Source organism: Ochotona princeps, chromosome 22, assembly GCF_030435755.1.
Source record: "Ochotona princeps isolate mOchPri1 chromosome 22, mOchPri1.hap1, whole genome shotgun sequence".
Lineage (NCBI taxonomy): Eukaryota > Metazoa > Chordata > Mammalia > Lagomorpha > Ochotonidae > Ochotona > Ochotona princeps.
Genome location: NC_080853.1, coordinates 5,480,102 through 5,507,856, shown reverse-complemented (window position 1 = coordinate 5,507,856; position 27,755 = coordinate 5,480,102). Strand labels below are relative to the sequence as shown.

The 27,755-nt window shown below is 46.9% G+C and overlaps 1 protein-coding gene and 2 long non-coding RNA genes across 7 annotated transcripts in view; 1 reads left to right on the top strand and 2 right to left on the bottom strand.

Moving 5' to 3' along the window:
* TSHZ2 (teashirt zinc finger homeobox 2) overlaps nt 1-27,755 on the top strand; it is a 708,208-nt gene that overhangs the window by 546,229 nt on the left and 134,224 nt on the right. For 4 of the 5 annotated variants that reach the window (XM_058679408.1, XM_058679406.1, XM_058679407.1 and 1 more), the window contains one exon: nt 3,511-6,583. In XM_058679408.1, coding sequence (XP_058535391.1) covers nt 3,837-6,575 — 2,739 coding nt within the window. In that variant the 5' untranslated portion in view covers nt 3,511-3,836 and the 3' untranslated portion in view covers nt 6,576-6,583. Of the gene's footprint in view, nt 1-2,931; nt 6,584-27,755 lie in introns of those variants that run through there. The other variant, XM_058679405.1, reaches the window with a different exon arrangement.
* Nucleotides 1,611-6,218, bottom strand: LOC131482959 (uncharacterized). Its single transcript, XR_009247436.1, has 3 exons — nt 6,087-6,218; nt 2,917-2,945; nt 1,611-1,748 (listed from the first exon to the last, which is right to left on the bottom strand). It is a non-coding gene; the product is annotated as an uncharacterized LOC131482959 (long non-coding RNA).
* Nucleotides 6,314-8,386, bottom strand: LOC131482958 (uncharacterized). The gene is made up of 3 exons (XR_009247435.1): nt 8,307-8,386; nt 7,741-7,998; nt 6,314-6,423 (listed from the first exon to the last, which is right to left on the bottom strand). It is a non-coding gene; the product is annotated as an uncharacterized LOC131482958 (long non-coding RNA).

Below are 27,755 nucleotides of genomic sequence, written 5' to 3'. Positions count from 1 at the left end.
CCGTGGAGGGCCCGGATAGCTGAGTGGCTAAAGCCCTCACCGCGCATGCTCTTGGATCCCATATGGGCACTGGTTCGTGTCCCGGCAGCTCCACTTCCCATCTAGCTCCCTGCTTGTGGCCTGGGAAAGTAGTAGAGGACGGCCCAAATCCTTGGGACCCTGCACCCATGTGGGAGACCCAGAAGATGCTCCTAGTTCCTGGCTTTAGATTCACAACGCCGCCATTGGGGCCACTTGGGAAGCAAACCAGTGGATGGAAGATCTTTATTTCTCTTTCTCTCTGTGTATCTGCCTTTCCAATAAAATTAAATAATAAATCTTTAAGAAAAAAAAAGTCCGTGAAAATGTGATGTGTTAGGAAAAAAAGCAGTGCAAGGATGGCAGTTTTCACAAGAGTGAACATGTTCCTTAATTCTGTATTTTCTCTGAACTGACTGAAGCACCCTCAAACTAATCTGTCTGGAGCAGCCGCGCCCCAAGCCAGAGGACCCTGCCTATGTCCCAGAGTAATAGCGCCCTAGCCGCTCTAGTGCTGTAGCATTGGAGATGCCTGGATTCCTGGCTTGGATTCGATGCCAGCTTCCCACTCGTGCATAGCCTGGGAGGCAGCAGGAGGTGGTGTGAGTGCTTGTGTCTACAGCACGTGGGAGAGCCACTCCCGGATTTTGTTTGGCTCAGCCCTGACGTCTGGGAAACGAGCCAGTGGTCAGAACATCTCGCTCTGCCTCTACCTCTGTCTCTTTGACTTTCAGATAAATAAAAACTTACTTTAAAAAAAAGAGAGGTCAGATTTAATTGGGAAATTTTGCTAGGAGGTCAGCTTTGTATCATAGCAGTTGAAGCTACTGCCTGCAACACCTGTGGCCAGTTCAGGTGCTACCTGTTCCACTTTCAATCCAGCACCCTGATAATGGCCTGTAAAAGCAGTGGAAGACGTTGCAAGAGCTGGGCCTGCTGCCCATGTGGAAGAGCCAGAAGAAGCTCCTGACTTCTGCCTGGTTCAACCCTGGTCCATGCAGTTGTCTAAGGAGTGAACCAGTGGATGAAAGCTCTCTCTTTCTGTCTCCTCTCTCTCAATGTAATTCTTCCTTTCAAATAAAGAATTTTTTTAAAAAAGTACTTGGAGTATTTTATTTGGCTCAGTAACAAGCCATTTATTAATTCTGTAACACAGACTCTCTTCTTCAATGTAATGGTATAAAACTATTAGCCCACGAAATAATTAATAATTATAACAAATTAGTGCACAAAAGAGTAAATGCGGTAAGAACAATGGCCTAATTCAGTCATTTTGTTGTTTTAAGCTATAGTTTTCTGGCGAACAGTAACCAGTTATTAATGGTTGTTTGAATAGATGAAATAGTTTCTTGTTGTTTGTTTCTTCAACTTACGGAAACCAGGAAAGTCTGACAAGCTGGGAAAGCAAAAACACTGCAGTAGCAGCATAGCGACCAACACAAGCGTCTAGCTCGTGGCTAGAGTGAACAGTCATGCCCCGTCTTGCCTTAAGGGTGTCATGCCCTTGGACTGTGGACTCCTGTGGCTGGCATTGCCACGGTGCTCCCCGTGAGGCTGGTTATCTTTGTGGTGACACTCACTTCAGTCAAATACCGCTGTTTAACCTTGAACCTGCAAGTCTCATCGGAGCAGAGCCTCCTGGATAAGGCACTTGGGGTCTTGCTGCCACTCTGCAACAAGCTGTGTGGCCTTGGGTGAATTTTCTAATCTTCAAACCTCAGTTTCCAAATCTGTGCGATGAGAGTAGTAACAGTTGCTGCTTCAGGTGGATATTAGACACAAGGAAAGTGTGTGTTTCAGGGCCTAGCTTAGTACCTAGGAGCTGGTGTTTCCCAGTGAGTGATGTTTTTCATCTTTATTATCCTTGTCAGTCTTTGGTGTCCTTGCCTTTTTTTTTTTTAAGATTTATTTATACTTATTGGAAAGTCAGATATACAGAGAGGAGGAGAGCCAGAGAGGAAGATCTTCCGTCTGCTGACTCACTCCCCAAGCAGCCGCAAAGTCCTGAAGCTGCGCCGATCCAGTGCCAGGAGCATCTTCTGGGTCTCCCACGCAGGTGCAGGTCCCAAGGCATTGGGCTTTCTTCCACTGCCTTCCCAGGCCACAAGCAGGGAGCTGGATGGGAAGCCGGGCTGCCGAGATTAGAACTGGCGCCCAGATGGGATCCCAGTGCCTGCAAGGCGAGGACTTTAGCTGCGAGGCTACCGCACCGCACCCCCTTCCTTATTGTTAATGAATCCCCTTCTCGTATAATTCTCCCTCCTGCCTCACCAAACAGACCTCAGCTCTCTGTCCCCTTGGGGAGGGTAAATGGCAGTGTGTGCTCTCACATGTTCTCCCCACATAGCTGCCTGCCATCGACAGAAGATCATGAGGCAAATGTTGCATTAAGGTCACGCAGGCATTGCAAAGCCAACACCCGTTCTCCTTTTTCTCTGGTTGCATTTTATCCACGAGGCCCCAGGAAGGCCAGGTGAAGAGAGTGACCCGTGGGCGTCAACAGTCACCATCCCCGTCGCCACTGACGGACATTTGCCTGTTAATTCTCTTTGCACCGGCTCCCTCGTGTCTTCATTCTCCCCATGCAATTACTGGCCCTAAATCCTTTCAGAGAAGGAGAAGCATGCATCCCCAATGGCATCTTGCATGCACAAATCAAAAGTATAATTGGCACCTCGTGACGGGCACCCACAAATCACAGTGCATTTGAAATTACAGGCACAAGATCAAGCGCGCATTTGCAGGCTCGTGTGGAAAGGTCTTCATAAACCTGTTTGAGAATCATAAGCTAGTCCCCAAACCTCCCATTCTAACACCATTTGCTATTATTTTTAAATCAGGATATTTGCTGAGCTTACATAATTTTTCAGCTATCCATGGAAGATCTTATTTGCACACCTCATAATCTCTCTTCCTGCCGTGCGACTCTCGCCAGACAAAAACGTTAGAACAAAAAGACGGTGGCTACCACAAATATAATGCTTATGCATCCAAATTATTTCTAAGCATTCAAGGATGATTTACTGAGATGATTACACACCAGTAGACCCCAGCGCCTTGGTAAACCCCACCCCCGAGTCAGCAAGGGTTGGGTCTTGGATTTCTCCTGAGCCAACACCCTTCCCTGTGGAGACAGCGCTGTAATAGGATTTGCATTTCAATCCTGCTTTGCTGAAAGTCACACACATGAATTTAGCTAGTGATTCATTAGAGAAATATTAGAATGATTTTCCTGAAACATGAATATTGTTAACTTGGGATTCTCGGCATTCATAACGAATGATAAGCCCTGCCAATTAAAGAAGGAGGCAGTAGATGGCACAAAAGGCGTCATTTAGGGTTTTTTCCCCTGCTTCTGTGGCCCACTGTTGGGAAAAGCAGAGATTAAATTGCCGTTCTGTTTGGCCTGGGAACCACTCAGTCTAAGCGGAGGAATTGGAATGCCATGTGCAACCTGTTACTGCTGCTTCATCTTGCCGTCTTCTCTTACAGGCTATGCCCAGGAGGAACAACTGAAGGAGGAGGAGGAAATAAAAGAGGAGGAGGAGGAGGAGGAGGACAGCGGTTCCGTGGCTCAGCTTCAGGGCAGCAATGACACGGGGACAGACGAGGAGCTAGAAACGGGCCCAGAGCACAAAGGTTGCTTCAGCTACCAGAATTCTCCAGGAAGTCACTTGTCCAACCAGGACGCCGAGAACGAATCTCTGCTGAGCGATGCCAGCGACCAGGTGGCGGACATCAAAAGCGTCTGCAGCCGAGATGCCTCGGACAAGAGACCCAACGCCCACGCCAAGGTGCCCGGCGAAGCCCACAACTGCATGGATAAAATGACCGCCGTCTACGCCAACATCTTGTCTGACTCCTACTGGTCAGGCCTGGGCCTCGGCTTCAAGCTGTCCGGCAGCGAGAGGCGGAACTGTGACACCCGAAATGGAAACACCAAGAGTGATTTTGACTGGCACCAAGATGCGCTGTCCAAAAGCTTACAGCAGAACCTGCCTTCAAGATCCGTCTCCAAGCCCAGCCTGTTCAGCTCGGTGCAGCTGTACCGGCAGAGCAGCAAGGTGTGTGGGACGGTGTTCACCGGCGCCAGCAGGTTCCGCTGCCGCCAATGCAGCGCCGCCTACGACACCTTGGTGGAGTTGACTGTGCACATGAACGAGACGGGCCACTACCAAGATGACAACCGCAAAAAGGACAAGCTCAGGCCCGCGAGCTACTCGAAGCCCCGGAAAAGGGCTTTCCAGGACACGGACAAGGAGGATGCTCAGAAGGTTCTGAAATGCATGTTTTGTGGCGACTCCTTCGATTCCCTCCAGGATCTGAGCGTCCACATGATCAAAACAAAACATTACCAAAAAGTGCCTTTGAAGGAGCCAGTACCAACCATTTCATCGAAAATGGTCACCCCAGCGAAGAAGCGTGTTTTTGACCTCAATCGGCCGTGCTCCCCCGATTCCACCACGGGGTCCTTTGCGGATTCCTTTTCTTCACCGAAGAATGCCAGCCTGCAGTTGGCTTCCAACAACCGCTATGGCTACCAAAACGGTGCCAGCTACACCTGGCAGTTCGAGGCCTGCAAGTCCCAGATCTTAAAGTGCATGGAGTGTGGGAGCTCCCACGACACCTTGCAGCAGCTCACCACCCACATGATGGTCACTGGTCACTTTCTCAAGGTCACCAGCACTGCATCCAAGAAAGGGAAGCAGCTGGTCTTAGACCCACTCGCGGTGGAGAAAATGCAGTCATTGTCGGAAGCCCCCAACAGCGACCCCCTCACTCCCAAGCCATCCAGTAACTCAGCGTCCGACTGCTCGGCCTCCTCAACCGAGCTGAAGAAAGAGAGCAAAAAGGAAAAAGCCGAGGACAGTTGCAAGGATAAGAAAGCAGTGAAAAACGAGGAATACGAAGATCCTCTGCAAAAACCACTGGACCCGACCATCAAATACCAGTACCTAACGGAAGAGGACTTGGAAGATGGTTCCAAGGGTGGAGGGGACATTCTGAAGTCATTGGAAAATACCGTAACCACAGCCATCAACAAGGCTCAGAACGGGGCTCCCAGCTGGAGTGCGTACCCCAGCATCCACGCAGCCTACCAGCTATCAGAGGGCAGCAAGCCGCCCCTGCCGCTGGGGTCCCAGGTCCTGCAGATCCGGCCTAATCTCGCCAACAAGTTACGACCAATTGCCCCAAAGTGGAAAGTCATGCCACTCGTGTCCGTGCCGGCCAACTTGGCCCCATACACACATGTGAAGAAGGAGCCGGAAGACAAAGAGGAAATGACGAAGGAGTGTGGGAAAGAAAGCCCCCACCATGAGGCCTCGTCCTTCAGCCAGAGCGAGGGGGAGTCTTTCCCCAGAAGCGAAGCAGCTCCAGAACCCAAGAAGGTGGAGTTGTGTGCCCTGAAGGAGGAAGACAAAGTGGCCATGGAGGGCAGCGAGAAGGAGAAGCCTCAGGCCTTGGAGCCGGCATCTTCGCTCAGCAACGGATGTGCCCTTGCCAACCACAGTCCGGCCCTGCCCTGCATCAACCCGCTCAGTGCCCTGCAGTCCGTCCTGAACAATCACCTGGGCAAAGCCACGGAACCCCTACGCTCTCCTGCCTGTGCCAGCCCGAGCTCAAGCACAATGCCCTTGTTCCACAAGTCGAGTCTCAGTGTCGTGGACAAGCCCGTGTTGAGCCCTGCCTCTGCGAGGCCAGCCAGTGTGTCCAGGCGCTACCTGTTCGAGAACGATCAGCCCATCGACCTGACCAAGTCCAAAAGCAAGAAAGCCGAGTCCTCGCAAGCACAGTCCTGCACGTCCCCCCCTCAGAAGCACGCTCTGTCCGACATCGCCGACATGGTCAAAGTCCTCCCCAAAGCGACCACGCCCAAGCCGGCCGCCTCCTCCAGGGTCCCTCCCGTGAAGCTGGAGATGGACGTCCGGCGCTTTGAGGACGTCTCCAGCGAAGTCTCGACTTTGCACAAGAGGAAAGGCCGGCAGTCCAACTGGAACCCCCAGCACCTGCTGATTCTGCAAGCTCAGTTTGCCTCTAGCCTCTTCCAGACATCGGAAGGCAAATACCTGCTGTCCGATCTGGGGCCTCAAGAGCGGATGCAAATCTCCAAGTTCACAGGACTCTCCATGACCACCATCAGCCACTGGCTGGCCAACGTCAAGTACCAGCTTCGGAAAACAGGCGGGACAAAGTTTCTGAAAAACATGGACAAAGGCCACCCCATCTTTTATTGCAGTGACTGTGCCTCCCAGTTTAGAACCCCTTCTACCTACATCAGCCACTTGGAATCTCATCTGGGTTTCCAAATGAAGGACATGACCCGCATGGCCGTGGACCAGCAAAGCAAGGTGGAGCAAGAGATCTCCCGGGTATCATCGGCTCAGAGGTCTCCGGAAACAATAGCTGGCGAAGAGGACACGGACTCTAAATTCAAGTGTAAGTTGTGCTGTCGGACATTTGTGAGCAAACATGCAGTAAAACTCCACCTAAGCAAAACGCACAGCAAGTCACCCGAACACCACTCACAGTTTGTAGCAGACCTGGATGAAGAATAGCCCTTCAGGTACGGGTTTGCTCCCAGGCGACTGCCCCAGGCACCTGGTGAGCGGCTTCTTAAAGGGAGGTGGGTCTGCTCCGAGGCAGCCAGTGCCTCCCAGAGGCCGGCCGGATAGCAGCTTGCTAGAGAGGCCCAAACATGCTTACAGCAGCCCTAGTCCCTCTCACATGGCCTCCAGTTTCAAGTTGGGGAATAGAATCAGTTGGACTAGGGAGGTGAAGTTCACAGATCATTGTGCCTTGTTAGACCTCTAGACACCCAAGGCACCGGCTTCAAGGTGCAGCCACGCTTTGCCCTTACTGTAACTAGTAAGTACAGGCTTCGCTCACCATTGCATTCCCCAAAAGTGAGCTTTAAAAAAAATGAGCAGCAGACTACACATGGAAGAGTGACTTAGGACAGTCACTATAAGGAGATTTCTCCATCAGCCCAGTAGTTGGAAGTTGACTTTATTACTGTTCCTTATAATTGATGTTTATTACAGCTCGCTTTCGGCCATCACTGCTTTCCACCTCCATTTTTCTTTTGTTTCTTGTATGGGGTTTTCTAGGAAAGAGCCTGTGCCCTTAAGGGGCCAGTAGAGAAATATGCTTCCCTGTGGAACATGGAGGTGAAAAACAGACACAGCTTGTGCGTTTCTTTCCTCCTTTGGTTTTCTTTAGGATAGAGGCGTGTCTGAGCCCACCTTTGATAAAGGTAGGTACGATAGATGCCCTGGAGGTTTTGTTTTGTATAAACCAATGGCCCCCTGCACACCTGTTGTCAAAGTGCCTGGGATCCCACAGCTTCAACATCACATATCATGGAGGACCCTGGTTTTATGGTCATGATGCTTAGAACACCTAGCCGCACAGGAGCTAGGACAGGGCGCAAGGTCAGTGAGCTTTGCACGTTAGCAACGGTAGCCATTTGCGGGAGTTGAGGCTGGGTCTTGACAAATGTCTTCCACCTGCACTCTTTTTGCTGCCTTTCCCTCTCGTCCCACCACCAAGGTGATACCCCTCATGCTGAGGACCCTCCCCTTTTCCACACCTCAAGTAAACCTTGGGCAGTGACCAGTCCAGTTTGTGTCTTACCAACTTATAGATTTGTTCTTCATTAGCTATTAATGTATAATAAAATACGGAGAGTCAATGAGAACATCTTATAACTCCAACAGCTACCTGGGCTCAAGTGAAGAGTCCTTTGGGTCATTTGGTTGCTTGCATGTTTTTATCATGGGAATTCAATGAGTTACAGGCATAGGACCTCTTACTCTCCAAGCATGGTTAGTTGAGCTTCCATGATTGAAAGAAAAACCTGAAATGTGAGCTTGGGGCTTTGTGACATCCAGTTTGTTTGCTTCATAGCATTTTGAATTGGAAATAATTTGTTCTTCAGCATTTGGGATCGTTATAAGAAAGTGGACATACATGGTAGACCTAGAGAGAAGAAAGATGGTTCCAGTGCAGCAGCGGTGAGTTCAACCCAGGGTGACGAGGACAGATAAGGATGTTTATTTGTGCTGTAGCAAGATCAGTTTCCTACCATTTTTAACTGTCACATATAAATAGGGAGAAAAAGCTTACATCATTCACAGGTAAAATCTGAAATACACCCTTCCAAGGAAATTAAGAAAAACCAATAATTTGAGGAAAGTACACAAAAGGTATTTTAAAATCTGTTAAAATACATAGATCAGACGGTTGTTTTCACATCTGTATATTTGTGCAGAATGAGTAGCTCTAACCTGGATTTCCAAGAAACCTTTCGAAGTGCTGTTGTCTGCTTTATGTGAGTGCCATTATGCTGCGACTCTGGGAAAGTCACAGAAAAATAGAACTGAGAATTTGGAATTTTTCCAAAACAATGAGGATGTGCATGTGCTGTGTTTATAGAACAGGTGGTGAAGGTGGTGGCAGGGCTGGTCTGCTGGGATGGGTGTCCTGGGAGCACAGTGGTGGTTTCCTAGTGCCTTCCTTGCCCCCACCCATCAGGTGCGCTGTAGAACAGCATCTATGTGCTATTTTCCACACTGCTTGGAATTATGTACATTACCTTTCTAAATGCTCATGGGATGGCCCCACTGTTATCTGAACTCTAATGTAGTGGGTGCGCCTGGCAGCACACACGGTGCTAACTGATAGGATTGTTTTCAAAAGCATGGACAGGATTTTACGGGCAGTTTGGAAGCTTTACCATTTCTGCCTCCTCTGAAAGCTACACATGTTGTCCTGCATTTGCTTCCTGTATGAGGTATAACTTAAATCGTGATAAAAAGGCTCTGCAAAATATCAGATGCAACTTTTCATTAAAAATTCTGTAGAGATTATTAGATGTGTATCCTGACATTAGGATATAATCTGAAGTAATTTCAGTATGTGTTTGTATATCTCTTTAACGTTCATATGCTCTGGAATAATAGAAATTAAACAGAGAGCAAATCAATGAGTCTAAAATACACCAGAACTTGAAATTATAGTCATTACCATGTAATACAGTGTACAGGTTTAACAGCCCACCTAGCCTTGAAATTGTTTGCAGCAATGCATTCTAGTCCGATGAACCGCCACCTTCGTTATGGATGACTTGATAAAAATACATTTTTGAGTGAAAAGCGTGTAAGGTTGCCAGATAAAATACAGGGTGGATGTCCAGGGAAATTTGCACTTCACATAACATATGTGTTTTTAGTATAAACATGTCCCAAATATACATAGACCATACTTGTGTTTTTTTTTAAAAAAATCTCTTATTTATCCAAGATTTGAATTTAACTGTCCATGCTATATTTTTATTTGCTAGGTCTGGAAACCCTAACAACTTGGATTATATAGTAGTCTAGGAAATGTCAAGTAGTCTGGATTAAGTAATGTCTGTAAGAGATATCAACCACTACTTTATCCATTCAGTAGATCCTCCCTCCCTTCTCCCTGGGCTTGTCCCTTTCTGTATGCATTCCTTCCATCCTTCAACAAATACCAGATGTACTTTTATAATGCAGCAAACTATGTAGCAATGGAAATATAATAGTGACTCAGCAGCCGTGCCTACTGGGCCTGGCAGCAGGTGTTTGATGAGCATTGTTTCTGGATTCTCTGTGCACAGTAGCAGACACCTGGGGTCAGTGCTGAAGGGAGCAGCCAAGAGGAGGCCGCTGCCCAGGGCCAGGCAGAGCCGACACCAGGACCAGTGGTTTAGAGGAGCGTTGGAAAGAATACTGGTGGTGCAAGATGTTGGTCCTGGTTCAGACCCAAACTCAGCCACTCATGCTGGCTTATACCCCCCACTTCTGGGTCTACAAAACGTGGACTGAGTGTCCCTCTCATCGGAAGGCTGTGAGGATTACATAAGTGCACATCACAGAGTGAGCGGTTGGTCTCTGCAGGCCCATTCATGTTCCACAGCCTCTCATGAAGTCCTACAGAGCTGCCAGGGCGTTCTCAGATGGAGTAACTGAGACTAAAGCACGTGCCCTGTGACAACCTCCACCTGCTGTTTGGTGAACGCAGAAAAGGCGAAGTGACCATTTCTGTGCCTCTTCCTGAGAGTTAGCCATGCTTACTGGCGTTATTCAACTTTTGCAGGGGGTCACCTGAAGCTCTGGAGTTTTGTCGTTTTATCCCAGAGCACACAGGCATCCCAGAGGTACAATTGGAACCCAGAACCGACCCAGGCCCATCCAATTTCTTTTGCTTTTTCATTTCTTCCTCCTCAGCTCACGGTTCCCAGGTGTTACCGATGGCCAGATGTGCCTCCAAGAGCTCAGAGAAAAGTCTGCAAAATGTGGCATTGAGCTGAGGAGAGCATGAGGTCTCTCCTGGGCCTCTTGAAGGCCCCAGCTATAAATCAAGTATGGCAACTGGAGACCTGAAACTGACCCCAAGAGTGAAGCAGAGCATCCTGGTTCTCTTTCTTATCATGCCCTGGCACCGTCAGGCAATTATCCACTGACTGCATAGTGTTAACCAAAAAGCGTTCCACATTCCAGTGAGAAACATCACACACACACAGAGTTCTCGAAGTCTATGAAAATGGAAATAAAAAGCAAGCTTTCTTGATGCCCCAAATTTTGAAATCCATATGTAGGAGAGGTCTTTAAAGAGCATTTGGACACTGCGTGTGATTGACAGACGCATGCTTTCAAAATGTTGGGCACCAAATAAGCTTATCTCTTAGTTCCATTTCCCACGAACTTTTTGAAATACCATGTGTGTGTATGTGTGTAAGAAAGTGTTTAAATCCTATATAAATCTTCATCTTGAATCTCAAGAATTCACTTTGAGGAAACAAAATAAGAACTAGGAAAAATAGGGTCAAATGAAAGAACCTAGTTTTTTCCAAACATCAAGAAACCAATGCATTGTTGTTCTTAACATTTGCATTTTATCCAGGCAATCTGGGTTAACTCCCCAAGCGAGTCGACACTTCTGAGACCCTCGTTACACTTGCCCCTCGTTTGGACTTTGCAGTACTCAATCCTGACGTGTATAACTTGGTGCTTTAATATAGAGTAACATTATTTTTCATTTACTCCAATCTGCCATCAGTATCATCTTTTCATTTAACCAGATGCAATTCTTTTTTCTTTCGCTAAATTGAAAATCCATGAGCGACAGGGAGTGCAATGTTTTAATTAGCTCATATTTTTTATATGGATTTATGTCTCTGAAATACATTTGTGTAATTCTTCAGCTAAATTAAAAACGTCTTTCTACGAAAGTGAGGAGGGAAAATAAAGAGCTAAATCGTGTCATTAGCTTAGGTAGATGCAGACAGAGAGACGCATCCCGGGAAGACACACGCTGTCATAGGAGCTGCTCCCTGGGCCGGTTTTGAACTTGTCCTTTGTGGAGAGAAGGCTCTGTCTAGGTTTCTCAGACATGCCTTAAGGCCCCTAGCAAGCAAACAAGCCGTTACCTTCACCCAGCTAATTTGGAACCAGACCTGCCGCCAAGCAAAACAGGAAAAAAAAAAAAAAAAAAAAAGTCTTTCTGATAAACACTTTTCCCCCTGCTTATCTCTCTTTGTCTGTTTTTTTAACTATCAAGTTTAAAGCTTTCCACGATGCTTTTTTTTTTCTACTTTATGGGAGACAAGTGACATTCCATGGTAAATGGGAGAAAAAGCCATGCAGAACTGAAATCTCTCTAATGCATTGACACTAACTTGCCCTCTATTGTTGAAAATGAGCAGGCGCTCATGATTGTTCATCAAACGGCTCCTAATGCAGTTAAAGCATTCAGCTATAATTTCTCCTTGCATTTATAATTACTGTCATAGACTGCACACCTCGGTGAGCAGATTAAAGCTATAAACTATTTAGCCGCAGCTCTGAGACGAAGGACTTGATTTGTCTGGCAGGAGTTATTTGTTAGGGAGCTTGACACTTCACATAAAAATGACTCAACTTGATGAAGAACAATGCAGTTTTAGCAATGCGGGGATTTTAAATCAGTCATGACGCCACGCCCTGCACGAATCGCAGGGCAGTTTGTTAAATGATATGTAGGACACGGAGATAAGGGAATGTGTTAAGGGTACCAAAATAGCTAAGAGTTTGGCATGCAACTGCCTCCATCCCTGACTCTCCCCTGGACGAGCCGGAGTTTGCTGCAAATCAGCACATACCGTGTTCTGCTGAACCTGGTAGAAAGGCTGTGTGAGGCTCAGCTGGCAGCAACAGGAAGGCCAGAGGCCCGTGGCGTGCATTGGAGTGGGTATGTTTAGTGGTTGCTGTTGGCAGTGCAGAGTAGTCACTTCCCACAGGACTACGTCAAAGTGGTCATTTGGGTGTTTTTGTCTTTTTTTTTTCTGGAATAGTCACATATTTCTTTGTTTATTTGTTGCACGCAGGAGGCACATGATCTGTGTTGTTCAGAGGGCTTATAGGGGTGAATCCACATCTTGTAGCCGTGAGCTTTAACAGAAAAAAGTGGAGACTTGCAACTCAGGCATTTCCTCATTGTTGGGATCCAGTGATCACAGCTGTTTCTCTCAATCTGGGAATCTGGAGAGAGTTTGATTTCCCAGGGAATCATCCCCGCCTGCCCATACCGCACACTCAGAAACACACGTGAATTTACTTAAAGACTTTCAGCATCAAGACTGTGTTGGATGCATACTGACAGCAAGTGGCAGATGCTGGAACTCAGGTACTAGGGTCACAGGACAAGTGCTCCATGGCCAGGCAGGTGACATAAAGGACTCCAGCAGGCTGGGCTGAAATCATGACAACGGAAGCAGGAAGTACTGGCAGAGTTTTGGTGTTTTCCAGAGAAGGAGGGAAGCCACACTGTTACATCAGTTGAGACTCTCCTATTAATGTGTTTTGATCTGGTTGAGATTTTAGCTTGTTCTGCTGCTGCTGCTGTTCTTGTTGTTTTGAATGACAGATGCAGATGTACCTCCCAGGCTACAAATTTGTACCTCTGAGTTCCACGGCAAAGCCACAGGGAGACAACGACCTTATTTCCTCATTCCCGTCCCCATCCCCTCCCACCATGTCAGCCCCAGGTCTTGCACCCAGCAAGGGAGGCCAATAGAAGCCTTGAGGGAAGATGTGAAAGGCCCCAGAGTTGTAACTCGCAGGTGGAACAGGAAGTGAGTTTCAATCAGAGGAAAAGGCATGTTCTCACCTGTGGCGGTGAGAACAGGGTTGTATACGAGGGGCCGGAAAGAAGGCTCAGGAGCTGGAGGGAGAGCAGATGCGTGAAATGGGACTCCGCTTGCTTGGTTTCTCAGGATACTTGAGCCTGCATCAAAGCCTTGAAAGTGTGATTCACTTTCCTCTCAAATCTCACAAGGTGAGTGACAGTCGTTGATTCTACAGAAAAGGGAACTGAGGCATAAGATGTAAGGAAGATCTCCTGAGTCAAGTGGCAGAGAGAGGACGGATGTCCAGTTTACATTCATTCCAACCACACGCAACTCCTGCCATTCACACATCTCCAGCACTTACGGTGTCCAGCGGACGTCAGCTTCCCGCTGTATGCCCGGAACACACAAGAGCTGAGTATTGACCAACACTGGTATTTACCGTATGCTTCAGTTGCGCTAGGCCCGGGGCTGAGGACCCTTCATGTCGTAACTCTTACAACTTTTTGAAATGGGTATCTTTTATTTCCATGTCCTCTTTGCAGCTAATACTGGAGCTTTAAGGGTTCTTTAAGGTTGCCCCAATGGTAAAGCTGTTCTGATTCTCATTGATCGATACCTGCAGTTCTAGCCTTACTCTGTCTGATTGGGTGGATGGAAACAAAAGCCATGAAAAATGCAGTAGGGCAGGAGGTTAGCTCGGCCACTGGAGATTGCAGCATTTGAGAGCTTGGGGCAAAGAGGAGAAGGTAACAGATTTGAAGAGAAGAATCATAAAGGAGAAGTGGGACTTCAGATATCTGGAACCTCACTTACATTCTGTGCAGGGAGTGAACATGGTAGAGACCCAAACTCACAACACCTTATTCATGTTGGTGTAGAATCAGAGATTGAGGAGCCAACTACAGAACATGTTGCAGCTATTTGTAATTAGGAACTTCCCTTGTCTTTTGGGGGTTGGGAAGATGGACTTCAGCTGATGACGAAGGGTTGCCACATGGCAACAGGAGGCAAGGAATCCAGCAGGAGGAGAGAAGACTGCAGGCCCGGGGAACAGCATGACTTAGACATGGGGCATGAGACCCATGAACCTGAGCACCTGATTGCTAAGGCTCAAACCTCTGCTGGCTTCTTGTGACGAGTCTCAGTCTTGGTCTCAATGTCTCAACTTCAGCATGACTGTGACAACAGGTGAACAGCAACCAACAATTATTTTAGATGTATGTGTTGGAGTGCTGTTTAATCTTTAGTCACTCAGTAGAATCCGCAGCAGTCCCGTCTTGATGAGGACTGGAAAGTCAACCTGGAGCCAAGCACCTGAGGGAAGCAGGTGCTCAGGGCACCTGAGCTGTCGTCTCTGTCACACTGCTCAGAGGTCAGGGAAGCCACTGAGGTCAGACACAGCTGGCATCCCATCCCAGCAGGGCAGCTTACTCACTGAGTGAGAAGCTACAGCTCAGTCGTCTCCTCTGCACTCCCAGCTCCTCATTCCTAAGATGCATCTAATGATGCTCATCTTTCAGTGATGCTGTGAAAATTCAGAACAACCTCCCTGAAGGTGGCGAGGAGAGAGGAGCTCAGGTTGGAGCAGCCAGCAGCTTGGAGGTTCTTTTCTCCCACCTGAGTTTGTGTTGGGGATTTGGTTACAGGCCCCAGGCCTGGCCCCCACAGCAAGGGCTTGATGAGCATCTCTGTCCTCTCTCTTTGGTCAACTGCCATTAGAAATGACAATAAAACAATAATGACCCCCCTTTATCTCCTGAAGACTGAAATCAGAAAGTGGGCTTGGCTGTACCGCTTCATTTGAATAAATAAGTAGAGACTGTGACTATAGATTCTTCCTGGACGGGGAGTGTCGGGTTTGGGAGACAACAGAGCGTTAACCTGCCATTTCCTTCCCTCAGACTTCTCTCTTCTCTCTGTTTCTCTGCCAATAACTATCTTGAAAAATCCCACTTGCCACAGTGTACATTTTCTTGTGACTGAGCCATGCCTGGGAATATCTGCACTGAGTTTTCATGGAGATGATGATGATGGCGGTGGTAATGATGCTGATGTTGATGGTGATGGTGGCGGTGATGATGATAATGTTGGTCATGCTGCTGCTAACAGTAATGGTGATGATGATGATGGCTAAATGTGCTAACAAATGTGCTTAGAACAGTGCCTGCACCGTGTGTATTGTCATTGTTGCCTGTATTATTGATTGAGGACTAGCATTCATTGAACCTTGTTTGGAATCACCATTGAGATTATTTTATCAGTAACAGTAAAGTAAAAGGCCTCTCCTTGATATCTTTTCTTTCAACAAAATAATGTGATATACTTTAATAATTCACAAATACAACTTTGGGGAGACATGGGTTTTCCATAAAAGTAGAATTCAGTAGAGGATACTAGCGACCCCTCCAGGTTCCTGATGCCATATCCCTGTGCCCTGTTCCTGGCTTCTGTGCTTTGCCTGCCTTCTGAAGTCAACTCTTCCATGGGCAGCCCTCAGGTGCAGAAGTCATCAAACTGCCTGTTGCACCTTCATGCCCCTGGGCAGCCTTAGCTAATGGAGGGCTTGATGGGATTCCCAGGGCCAGCCCTTGCTTCTAGATGGCCCACGTGTATCATCTCAGCTGTTCTTGCCCCCGACCTCTTTAAAGATCTGTGATGACACTCAGTTTACAGGCAAATAAACCAGCCCCTAGAGAGGTGACGTGACCAGGAAAACAACACAGCTCACAAATGACGGGGCAGCAGATCATCGCAGACAATAATTTGCCTCAAGCCAGAATTTGGCTCCAAAATATGCCAATGCCAACATATCCCTTGGTCAAATTCTGTTACACAGGAGGACAAATAGTGGGAGACCTCTGTGAGCAAAAGGATAGCCTGTCATGCAGCCAGGTTCAGAAGATGGGGAGTTCCTGATGCTGAAGAGTCCCCAAGGGGAGACACACCAGCTGAACTTCTGGGGAAGAACTTGGACCCTGGAATTGTCGAAACCTGATCTCAGGGCTATGTTGCTACCTCCTCACACAAGGGCCTGGGGCAGCCAAAGTCACCTCCCTGAATCTCAACTGTCTCTTCCATCAAAAGGCCAACATCACATTTTATTGTAAAGATAATCTTTTTTAAAACCTACTAAATACTTTCCTAGTCCAGTGTCAGATACATAGAACCCTTCAATTAACCAACCTCATGATTATGAAGATGTAACATCACTAAAATGTCCAACGGTCTGAGTTGTACCAGCAACTGCAGCGATTGCATTATGACTGAACCAACTCATATATCCTGTCTCAGTGACCTCCACTGGGAAAGCCAGATGCAACACCATTCACTGAGCCTGTGGGAGGTCTCAGGGGATCCAACTGAGAAGTGATCTGGCTGAGTCCACAAGATTGACAAGGAATGAGCCAGGTGGAAGATAGGGACAGGGCATAGGAAAAGTACTGGGACCAGGAAAGTCTTCTAAGCAGGAGGAGCAGAATGCTTCATTCTCAAAAATGCACATGGTTCAGCATGATTAGAGCCCAGTCTGGGGAAGAATAAGGCAGAGAGAGGAGGCTGAGAAAGCAGGGGCTGCACCTACTTGGCTTGCCATTGTATTCCAGAGAACACAGACTATAAATACAGGGAGAGGACACAGTAAAATTAAGACTGACATTTATTGTGCTCAAGGTACAAGTAATCATAATCTCTAAAAATGAGGGGCAGCCAGGGAAATCCAAGCTAGTGTGAGAGAGTGTGACAGGACCAACAGCTTTAAATAGAACAGCCAGATGAGGATGAGCTGGAGCACGAGGCAAAAACATCCCGAGAAAGAGAAACAGGAGCTGGGTTGGCGTTTACCAACTTGTCAGTGTTGGTGCTGGAAACATGGGACATTCATCTGGGGGTGGACAGGGCTTTGTAGGACATGCTGGAGATACTGCATGGTTGTTCCCTTGAGCCCGCAGGAAGCCACTAAAGTGGCATGATACTTTTATTTTTAGAATATCATTCCAGAATGGATTAGAGGTGAGAAGGGTCAGGTACAGAAGCAGGAGGACATTTCAGAGATGCCAGAGGCCAGGGGACCAACAGTGGTGCTTTGGGTTGCAATGGAGGCAGTGAGTGTGGAGAGAACAAGTGAATTCGAGGGAATTCTGGGTGATTCAGAACTACATATGTGCAAGAAGGAGAAGCGATATCAAACAAAAGGATGTGGGCATGAGAACAAATTCGACCAGCTGTTTACCAGGGAACTGGAGTGGGTTCTAGAGAACCAGGACTAACTGCTGTACTTGCATTCCCTTGACCACCTCCAGTGCCCACATTGTGCCATGTTTGCCTGTCTTTCACGAAAATCTATTGGATCAAAGTGACCCCTAAGTTTCATGCTTTCCAGGAATTATGGTTTTTATAAAACAAAGTCCCCTTGTGTTTGCCTCCCTATTTTTTAACACCCATTTAACTCCTCCTATCATGTGTAATTCACCCCCTTCTCCTCCGAACATCAACACTAGGTGGTCCCAACTTGAGTGGAAGATTTACTGGCAAGATGAAATGGAGCAACACATTGTTTTTTCAAAGGATTTAATGACCTTTTTTGGAATCTCCTGTGACAGCTGAAATCTGCTGTAATTATTCAGTTGGGTGGCAGAGAGTTTTGTTGACTAGGGGAAGGCTGGAGTAGATGTCAAATGTCCAGAAATTTGCAATCCATAATTGTAACCACTCAATGCCAGAAGGAGACCAGGGGGCAATGACTTGGTCACAAGGCCACAAGTGGGGGAACCAATAATACAAGCACTGAAGTGTCTCAAGCATTATTTATTGCAGAAATTCTACCCACTCTTTCCTTCCTGGCTGACTCACTTTTCTCTCTCTACCTTTTTCGCTATCTCTGTCAGTGTCTGTGTCCCCTTCCCCAATGATAGACACATGTTGCATACTCCAGTGTCCAAAGTCTTCGAGGTCCATGTCCACCCAAAGCCAATGATGCTGTAAACAGAGCCATGGTTCCCTCCTGAGAATCCCTATTAGCTCTTTCTGTTTCTGCTGTTCAGGCTGCTTGGTCCCTACTGGAGATCAAGCATTGGGTTGGTTGTTTGTTTGTTTGTTTGTTTGGGTTTTTTTTTTTCTGCTTTGCTTGCCTTCTGAGAGCGTGGTTTAAATCAAAAAGGTCTGTGTCAGGAATTATAGAACATCGCTAACAATGGGGGAAAATACCCTAATATAAATACATCATTTGTGGACTTGCACTTTGACAAGTGCAAGTGAACTGGAAGACGCTAGGAAAGCTCTGAAGTCATAGAGGCATGTAACGGAGACATTTGCTTAATAACTCATCTAATTCTTTGAGCTCACCTTATCAAGCTTTAACCTCTAAGTTCCTAGTTCAAAAATGCACAGTCTCCTCTGTACTCATGTTAATTTTTAAATTATATATCATTGTAAAGAGGCCCTTGTGTTGAATGTTATAAGCCATTTTCACATCTGAAATGGGGAATTATAACAGAACATTAGTGGTTGGCTATAAGTCTCAGTGAGCAAAACGGCATCTGTAACCACACAACATCAACTAGGAAGAAACACAGGACTCAGGAAAGGGGATTCTAGAAGGGAGGCTGCGAGCTAGTGACCATCAACTCCCTGGTGTACTGCCTGGATTCAAGAACCCCAGTGCTTGAGTCGAGATTTGCCTGAAGCTGGGATTCAGCAGTGTGACTGCCTCTTTCATTTTTACTGGAAAATTTTGTTGCTGTTTTTGTTGTTGTTGTTAAGTAGAAAATTCCTTAGACATTAAGAAATCTATCCTTAGGTTCACTAGGAATCAGCAAGAAAGGCAATAGGATGTGTCATTGTGAGGCAGAAGCTCTGCCAGCCAAGCAAAACGTGAGTCAATAACTCTGCTGTGGGAGAGTGGGTAGCCAAGGAGGTAGCATCACCCAGGAAAACCTGGGTTAGAGTCAAGGTTCACCTTGTCTTAACTTCTCCAAGATGTCTTTTCTCCACCTGTGAAATAGGGATATGTCTCCTATCTCAAGCAGTTGATGAAGAGGATTAAAAGAAACAACCTAGGTAGAGCTTTAAGCCAGTGGATCTCAAACCAGACCATGGACCAGAATCACCTAGGATTAGATTGAGTTGGTTCTGGCAGAACCAGATCATTAGAATTTCTAGAAACTTCCCAGGTGATACCAGTGACTCTGGTCCAGGTACCACACTTTGAGAGCCATTTGAGAACCCAGCGGTCGATGTGCTATAAGTGCTTCTAGCAGGATTATCTGATCAGCTTCCATTCTGCCTGGGAGATAGAACTTACATGCCTTCCTGGTTGCAGAAGACGCATAAACTTTCAGGGCTAAGGTACAGAGGAAGATCTAAGATCCAGGAAAGTGGAAAATGGCCTAGACATCTTCAAGAGTCTGTTGAGACCACTCAAAAGGGTGGACACCAGCAGTTCTGTCGTTTCTGCTCTGCCAAGCAGAGTCTCTCGTATGAAATGTCTCAACCGGTTGTCAAGAGAATTGGTCTTCCTCTAGACTTAACTCAGTCCTTTCCTTATCTGTGAAGATTGACCAGAAAATCATGTTGGCAGCAATAGTTGAAACTGTTTGCATGTTACCTCTAAATTGTGTTTATCAAAATTTCTTGTTTACACTCATCTGCATACCAAGTCAACCTTAGTTAAGCCAACAGAATTTATCAACTCATGTAGAACAGAGTTGGTTTCGTGCCCAGAAAACATCCTAGCCTTGAAGGATGTGTGCTGCTAGAACTCAGTCTTTCCACTATTCAGCCCAAAGTCCAGGCAGTTTCTTCATTCTCAAGCTAATGGCAAGATAGCCTGCGTTACCCGGCAGCTAGGACCCACCAGTTCATGACAGTGGAAGGACTACCTGTTTCCCAAGAGTGCCAATCCAATGGGAAGAACGGGTCTCATTGGCATGCGAGATGACATACCCATTAAGCAATGCCTGAGTCGGGGGGAATGGGAGGCTGTCTTTGAGTTAAAGTCACTCCCGTGGAAGCAGTGGGCAGAGCCCACCCTGTGCAAGGGCTGTGACTGGTCCACCTAGAAAAGCTGTGATGTCAAGCTGTCTGGAAGGAAAGGAATCTGTGTACAGCTCACCCTGTTGCAGTTTGACCTCAGCCATCTCCTCTTACCCCAACCTATGCTGTTTTTCAGATTTTGAAAAGACAAGTAGCGCTGTTCTCATGGTACCCGGGCTTGGGTTTGAGGGACCTTTCTCTTCCTCTCATCTTTCCCCTACTCTCCATATCATCTTGTCTCAATTAGAGCTCCACAAAGCTTTTCTCATTTCACTGCTTCCATTGCTGTTTGCACAGCAGCTGTGTAATTTGAAGCGTGGTTTGCTCTTGCCAGCACTGAAGCAGCAGCCATCTCCACGTCTTCTCATGTCTGCTCACCACCATGTCCCAGTCTGGCCAGCACACAACTGCCAAATTTTAAATCGTAATTTGAAGTTATCTCACAGCAGGCAGGAGGACTACTACTTCATAAGTGTTGATTCAACTTTAAGGACACTTAGTACAATCATCCTGGTCTTTACATTAGCCACTCTTATCTTTTAAATCTCAATATCTAAACATTCTTCTTAGAGGGGCTCTTCTGAGAAAGCCTGTCTAAATCAGGCATTCAAACATTTTCTCTAAGGGGCCAGAGAGTAAATAGTCCCAGCCTTGTGGGCCATATTGTTTCTATTGGAACTATTCCACTTGGCATTGTAGCGTGAAAATAGTAATAGATGATATATGAATGAATGGAAATGACTTTTTTCCCCTAGAACTTTACTCCTAGGCATCAAATTTGAAGTTCGTGTCATTTTCATCCGTCAGAAAATGTTATCCTTCTTTGGGCATTTTTTAACTTTTGAAAGATATGAGAATCATTTTTAGTTTATGGGTCCAACAAAAACAGGTGGCAAGCTCAGTTTGGCCCAGGGACCACAGTTGGTAACGCCATGCTAATGCAACCCAGCCTCTCAAAAATCTCCTTATTAAGACTTCATTCTATTTCCCTCATTGTATGTGCAACCATGCGATACTGTTTGTCTACTCGCCTGTTTTCTTGTATGTGGCACTGTACTAGGCTCCAAGGAGGCATCTACACAGAATGGCAGTGTCCCTCCCTTTACAGAAGTTAGATGAGAAAGATAAGATATAAGGAAATAAATCATTAATCAGGACTATTTCAGATCTCACAAAAGAAGAACTTTAAGGCTCTAGGTAGCAGTGGCGCTGACTGACTGGGATACACAGGACCAATGCCTGAGGCATGAAGGATTGTTAGGACGTCAGACAGGGGGGACAGGTGCAAAGGCTCTAAATGCTAAGGCAAGAAAGAGTTGGGGTGCTGGGGGTAACAAGAAGGAGGTCAATGTCTTTGGGTCTCCAAGATTTTAGGAGTGAAATAAGCTTAGAGACTTACAGGGATGCAATTTTGTAGGTTGTGGCATTAAGTTTAGATTAGTCTAAGTACACTGAGAGGTTTTACACAGGGAAATGTCAAAGTCCATGGTATTTCTTCCAAAAAATGCTTGTTTTTATTTTTATTTATTTTAAAGGCAGGAAGAGGGAGATTTCGGTTAATGGTTCACTCTCCAAATGGCTGCAGTAGTCAGGGCTGAGCCAGACCAAAGCCAGAGCCAAGGGTTTCTTCCAGATTTCCCAGGTGGGAACAGGGTCCTACACACTTGGACCATCTTCCAAGCACATTAGCTGGATCAGATATGGAGCAGCCAGGCCTCTAACGGACAGCCGAATGGGCTGCCAGTGTCGCAGGTAGCTGTTTGACGTGACATGCCACAGTGTCTACCCCAGTCCACGGTCTTTCTAAAGATGGCTCTGGCTGTTGTGTGTAGAAATGGTGCCTTGCCGTGTTTCCCTGTGAGTCCTCCTTTGCTTCTTACTAGGAAGCTCCTTACAGATCTCAGGCACGGAACCTGCACGTATTATACTCTCAACAAAAACTTTGTGAAATCAGTGCATTAATTAAAATCATTAACACAACAGCACAACTTTTTCTCGACCTCTTGACAGTGAGACTTTGTAATCAGGCTCCTGAAGCAGACCAATTTGTATCATAAAATTCAAAAATTATAGCTCATAGCATAAAGTGACCTCCTATGACATAATGTGGCAAAACAAGCAAGTTAACACCAGAGGCAATAAATGTCCAAGTACTAAAGCAGCTTGAGTATGAAATATATTCTCAGTGTGTTGGAAGAAAAGATTCAAAACAAAGGTTGAATTACCAAGCACCAACTTACAGCATTGATCGTGCAAAGTTCTGATTTGTAGATCCCACCAGTGTGGACGTGACCATGGACATCATTTCCGTTGCTTCTCAGAATTTAGCCAACAACTATTTTTAAAGGATGGCAGGTAGAAGAGTCCAGAAATGAGCAAGACCGAGGAGACCTGTGCTCCCAGGGGGCTTCATGGTGGAGAGAAGCGCAGAGCAGCCCATTTTCCAAGGCAGTGTAGAAGAACACAGCCAAGAGAAGGCTGCCTCCCTGGCAGCCAGTGGGCTTTGCCAACACCTGAGAAGTGAGAAGCAGCCAGCCCCACACTGAGTCAAGGTGCCAGGGCTCTCAGCCGGTACAGCAGTGCACACGAAATTCTTCAGGTGACCAAGGACTTGATGTGTTCAAGCAGTGTCCGTTATCTAGTGCAGGGGTCAGTGGATTTATTTGTCAACGAACCAAAGGGGAAAAAAGCTAGGCTTTCTGGGCCATGCACTGTCTACTGCAGTTACCGCTAAACCTCCATATTCATACAATCCCCATCCTACAGATTCAACCAACTGTGGAATGGAAATATTTTTTTTAAAGTAGAAAAAAAAGTTGAACCTACGATCAATATGTACAGATTTTTTTTCTTATGATTATGAGCATTGTGCCAATACTATACGTCATCTATAGGACAGATTACAGTAAGATATGTATAGATTGCATACACTCTTTTCTACAAGTGATTTAGGCATCTTTGGTTTTGTATTTGAGGAATGACTGTGCTTAGGTCTTCCATTGCACAGCCAAAGCAACCAGAAGTAATTCCTAAAGGGATGGATGTGGCTGAGTTCCAATAAAGCTTTATTTATAATCATGAATGAAGGACAAGATTCAGTTCATAGATTGTAGTTTGCCAGTTCAAGATCCAACAGACTGGTGTGTAGGTGGGAGGTCCCAGAAGCTGGTAGTGCGATCAGATACTAAGTGATTTCTTAGAAATGTACTTCCAAGAAGAACCAGTAAGGGAGTGGGGGTGCAGGACAGTGTGGGAGCAGGGGGAAGCCGGGTAAAGTCCCAACCTCATCCTGGCCTCTTGACTCAATGAACTTCATTTAGCAGAGGAAGAAACTGATCCTTAAAATGTTAAGCAAGGGCCAAGCATTTGGCGCCGCCTGTATCCCATATTAGAGTGCCTCAGTTTGAGCCTCAGTTCCACTTCTGATTCCAACTTCCTTCAAAAGCACTCCCCGGGAGGCAGCAGTGGTGGCTCAAGTGAGTGGGTACGTGTATGCTGGGAGTCAGGGACAGGTAACCGGTAGATGAGCTCTCTACTCTCCCTCGTCTGTCTTCTGTGTGTGTGTACATGCATGTGTGTGTGTGTGTCTTTCTGTCAAATAAATGTTTCAGTAATAACTGAAGGTTCATCAGGTGATCCACTATTACACAGACAGGAAACAGCAGACGTAGAATTCGAGCAGACTCCCCTCTCGTGGCCATAGCAGACACTGTCCTGATGCACACAGGAAAGCAAGAGCTCCTGCTTAGGACCGTTCCCTGTGCCAAGTCTCTCCTCCACACTCTCTCTACTTCCTGTCATTTTCTACTCCCTGCCATCACACTGGCTGTGTCCCTGTCATCACCCCTATTGAACAGATGAGGCACCTAAATCAACAGAAATTAAGGGACTTGACCATCACCACAAAGCACTTTGCTGATGGAACTTGGGTTCTATCCTCAGATCTGCTGGACTCTGGGGCCTGGGAATCAGACTCATAAATTTTCAAAATTACCAAAAGCAAATCAAAGCAAAACCACCCTGCAGAAGTAAAATAGGAGTTGATTATGTCGAGCGTATCAAGGCTGTCCTGCTTGTCAAACATTGGGCTCAGCGCTTCCCTCTCTCAGCTTATTGGAGCTTTATCACCCTGAAGGTGATAGCCATATGACCATCTGCCAGACGAAGGATGGGAAGGTGGAGGCATCCATCCAGGCCACGTGAGTCTTTTGTGACTTGGGGCCTTCCCACAATCGATGGGCTCAGCCTCTTGCATCCAGGGAGGGTTTTAGTGAGCAGGGGTCCATGTCCCGGTTCCATCAAAGTGTCTGCCTGCTGTCTGCCGTGGACTCCAGCGAGTTCAGAGGGCTTCAAGGGGAATAAAGGGTGGTAGAAGGAAAACAAATGAGGGCCCCACGATCCCCTGGCTTCTGGATGACACTCCTGAATAACTGCCCAGGGCAGGAGCTGGCTGTGGCTTCCTCCACCTCTCCCTTCATTCATAAGAGCCATGTTGCCTCCCACAACATGAAATGTGTAGTTTGATTGAGAGAGGACCGTGTCTGCTGAGTGTGGCTTCTTGGAAGTTGGACCGCCACCTCCATCTTAGTCACACACGCCCATCTTTTTCAATCTAATGAACTCCAACCATCAGTGCAACTTAAGTTCGGCTGTCTGTTCGTGCATAGTTAATATTAAAAATGTACTAACAGTGTGGCTGAGAAATCAAATTATGCACATAAATATGCTGGCATAGCAGAGGCGGCGGCAGAAGCTGAAGTTAGCAACACTGATGCCAGTTCACATTTGCAAATCTCCTGTCAATCTGTCATTAAACATGTTATCAAATGATGATAAGTGTATGCTTCTTGCTTGCATTGGTGAGCCGATTCCCGATGTTGATGCACATTAATGGGATAATACGCATTAACATAGTTGTGCTTGGATGAACACAAAACATTTTTTATCTGTCTCAGTTTGTTTCCCCCTGTGGCCCCCAAGTAAGTGTTTTGTGTTATCAAATTGCCAAAAAAAAAAAAAAGGAAGGAAAACATATTGCTTTTAATTAGCAAATCTTGTTGGAATTTTTTTTCTCCTAGCCCCTCCCCCTACAAGCCCTATGTGTTGGCAGTAAGAGAGGGAGACAGAGGAAGAGACAGAGGGAGAGAGAGAGAGCGAGGCAGAGAGGAACTCCACTGTCTTCCTTCTGCAAAACGATTAATGTCAGCAACTTGGAAGCCGGCAATTATGCCCTGTCTTAATGCACTGGCCTTTCATCTGGGGCCCTTGCTCTTGACAGGCCTGATCGTTTCAGTTCAGTGATATGAAAGGCAGCGAAGGGAATGATCGCAGACATCCCAGTCTGTCACAAGGGCCGCCCTGCAATCCGGTCCCCCCACTCTGCATCCTGACACTGTTCAGCGGCGTTCAAGGCGAAGGAGACAGATGGTGGCCCCGGGCGTTGCCCAGGCTTTTGGGTGTCACTGTGGGCTGAGTGGGGAAGTGGTAGCTGCAACTCTTTCCCAGACTTGAGAATGAAGCAAATGTGCAAGGCCACACAAAGTGAGAAGTGCTGTCTTCCAAAGTCTGATACTGTCCTTTTCCTTGGTCCCAGAGCACCCACACCATCCTCAACAAGAAAGGCAGAGGGAGCCCGGTGTGATGACTCAGTGGTTAAACCCTTGCCTTGCACATGATGGGATCGCATGTGGGCACTGGTTCATTTCCCAGCAGTTTCACTTCCCATCCAGCTCGCTGCTTGTGGCCTGGGAAAGCAGTGGAGGACGACCCAAAGCCTTGGGACCCCACACCCACATGGGAGACCCTTAGGAGACTCCTGACTTCAGATTGGCTCTGCTTTGGCCATTGCCGTCCTTTGTGGAGTGAAACAGCGGTTGAAAGATCTTTGTCTCTCCTTCTCTCTGTAAATCTCCCTTTCCACTAAAATAAATAAACCTTTTTTTAAAAAAGGAAAGAAGGAACAAGATAGAAGTTAAGAAAGGCAAGGCAAGGCAAGGCAAGGCAGCTCAGGGTAGACCTGGCCCACACAGAGGCATTCAGTCACAGGTCTTTTCCCACACACCTGCAAGTGCATGAGGTTTTCCTCAAAGTGAAAATAAAATGTAGAAATTCTTGCGCAAACATTCAAACCCTCCTGAGTTTTTTTGTTTGTTTTGTTTTGTTTTTGTTTTTGGCAAACTGAGAGTCCGCCCAAGATCTGGGAAGCAGTGCAGGTGCCCAGGTCTCTGTTCTGAGCACTGGGATCCTCTCCTCTCAGGAAAGCTGCCAGGACCTCTGCGATTTCATTCATTCACTCATTCTTCAGCACAGATGTCTTCGGCACCTACTGCCTCCAGGAATCCCTGAATCCAGGGAGGCAGATGGAAGTGATTGCGGTCCTCGTAAAACACACGGTGTCTGAAGCACACGGACCACTGCGTAACAGTTGGTCGATGCCCACCGTGGGAGTGAAGGGAGAGGTGCAGGGAGGGCAGCTTTGCGAGTGTTGACTTCTCGTGCTCAGCGGAAAGCATTGTTCGCCAGTAATAATGGCAAAGGTCATTGTGCCTGGCCTGCCCACATGCTTGTTTACATGTGTTTTAACATGAACATTGACTTCTTGCCATTTGTGTTTGCTCCGAAGTGGGGTGAGTGGCTTATTAATGATTGGAATTATTGTTGTTATTAAGAATGCACTAATTAATGAAGACTCTGTCACACAGCTTTGTGAGGCAAGTGCAAGTCTGTTTCAGTTAGAGACGTTGAGACTGCAAGGGCAGAGAAAAGTGTGAAAATAAGAAGAGAGAAGGCAGGGCTCAAGGCCAGGGAGCCTCCGGACAGTCTGCAGCTTCTGTCATCGACTGTTCCTCAGGACATTTGCCTCGGGGCGGGCATGAAGGAAATCCACCTGGCTTGGAATCGGCTGTGTAACCTTTTGTTAGCTTTTTTTTTTTTTTTTTTTTTTTTAAAGATTTTATTATCATTGGAAAGCCGGATATGCAGAGAGGAGGAGAGACAGAGAGGAAGATCTTCCATCCGATGTTTCACTCCCCAAGTGAGCCGCAACGGGCCGGTGCGCGCCGATCCGATGCCGGGAACCAGGAACCTATTCCGGGTCTCCCACGTGGGTGCAGGGTCCCAAAGCTTTGGGCCGTCCTCGACTGCTTTCCCAGGCCACAAGCAGGGAGCTGGATGGGAAGTGGAGCTGCCGGGATTAGAACCGGCGCCCATATGGGATCCTGGCGCATTCAAGGTGAGGACTTTAGCCGCTAGGCCACGCCGCCAGGCCCACCTTTTGTTAGCTTTGTCTTGGAGGTAGGAGGTGGTGTCTTGGTCTGTTCCCTCACACTATTGCAGGGTGTGAGGCACTGGGAGATTCGAAAGGAGTTTTGGTTTTTTTTAAGATTTTATTATTTATTTTTTATTACAAAGTCAGATATACAGAGGAGGAGAGACAGAGAGGAAGATCTTCCATCCGATGATTCAGTCCCCAAGTGAGCGCAACGGCCGGTGCTGCGCCGATCCGAAACTGGGAACCAGGAACCTCTTCCGGGTCTCCCACACGGGTGCAGGGTCACAAGGGACATAGTCC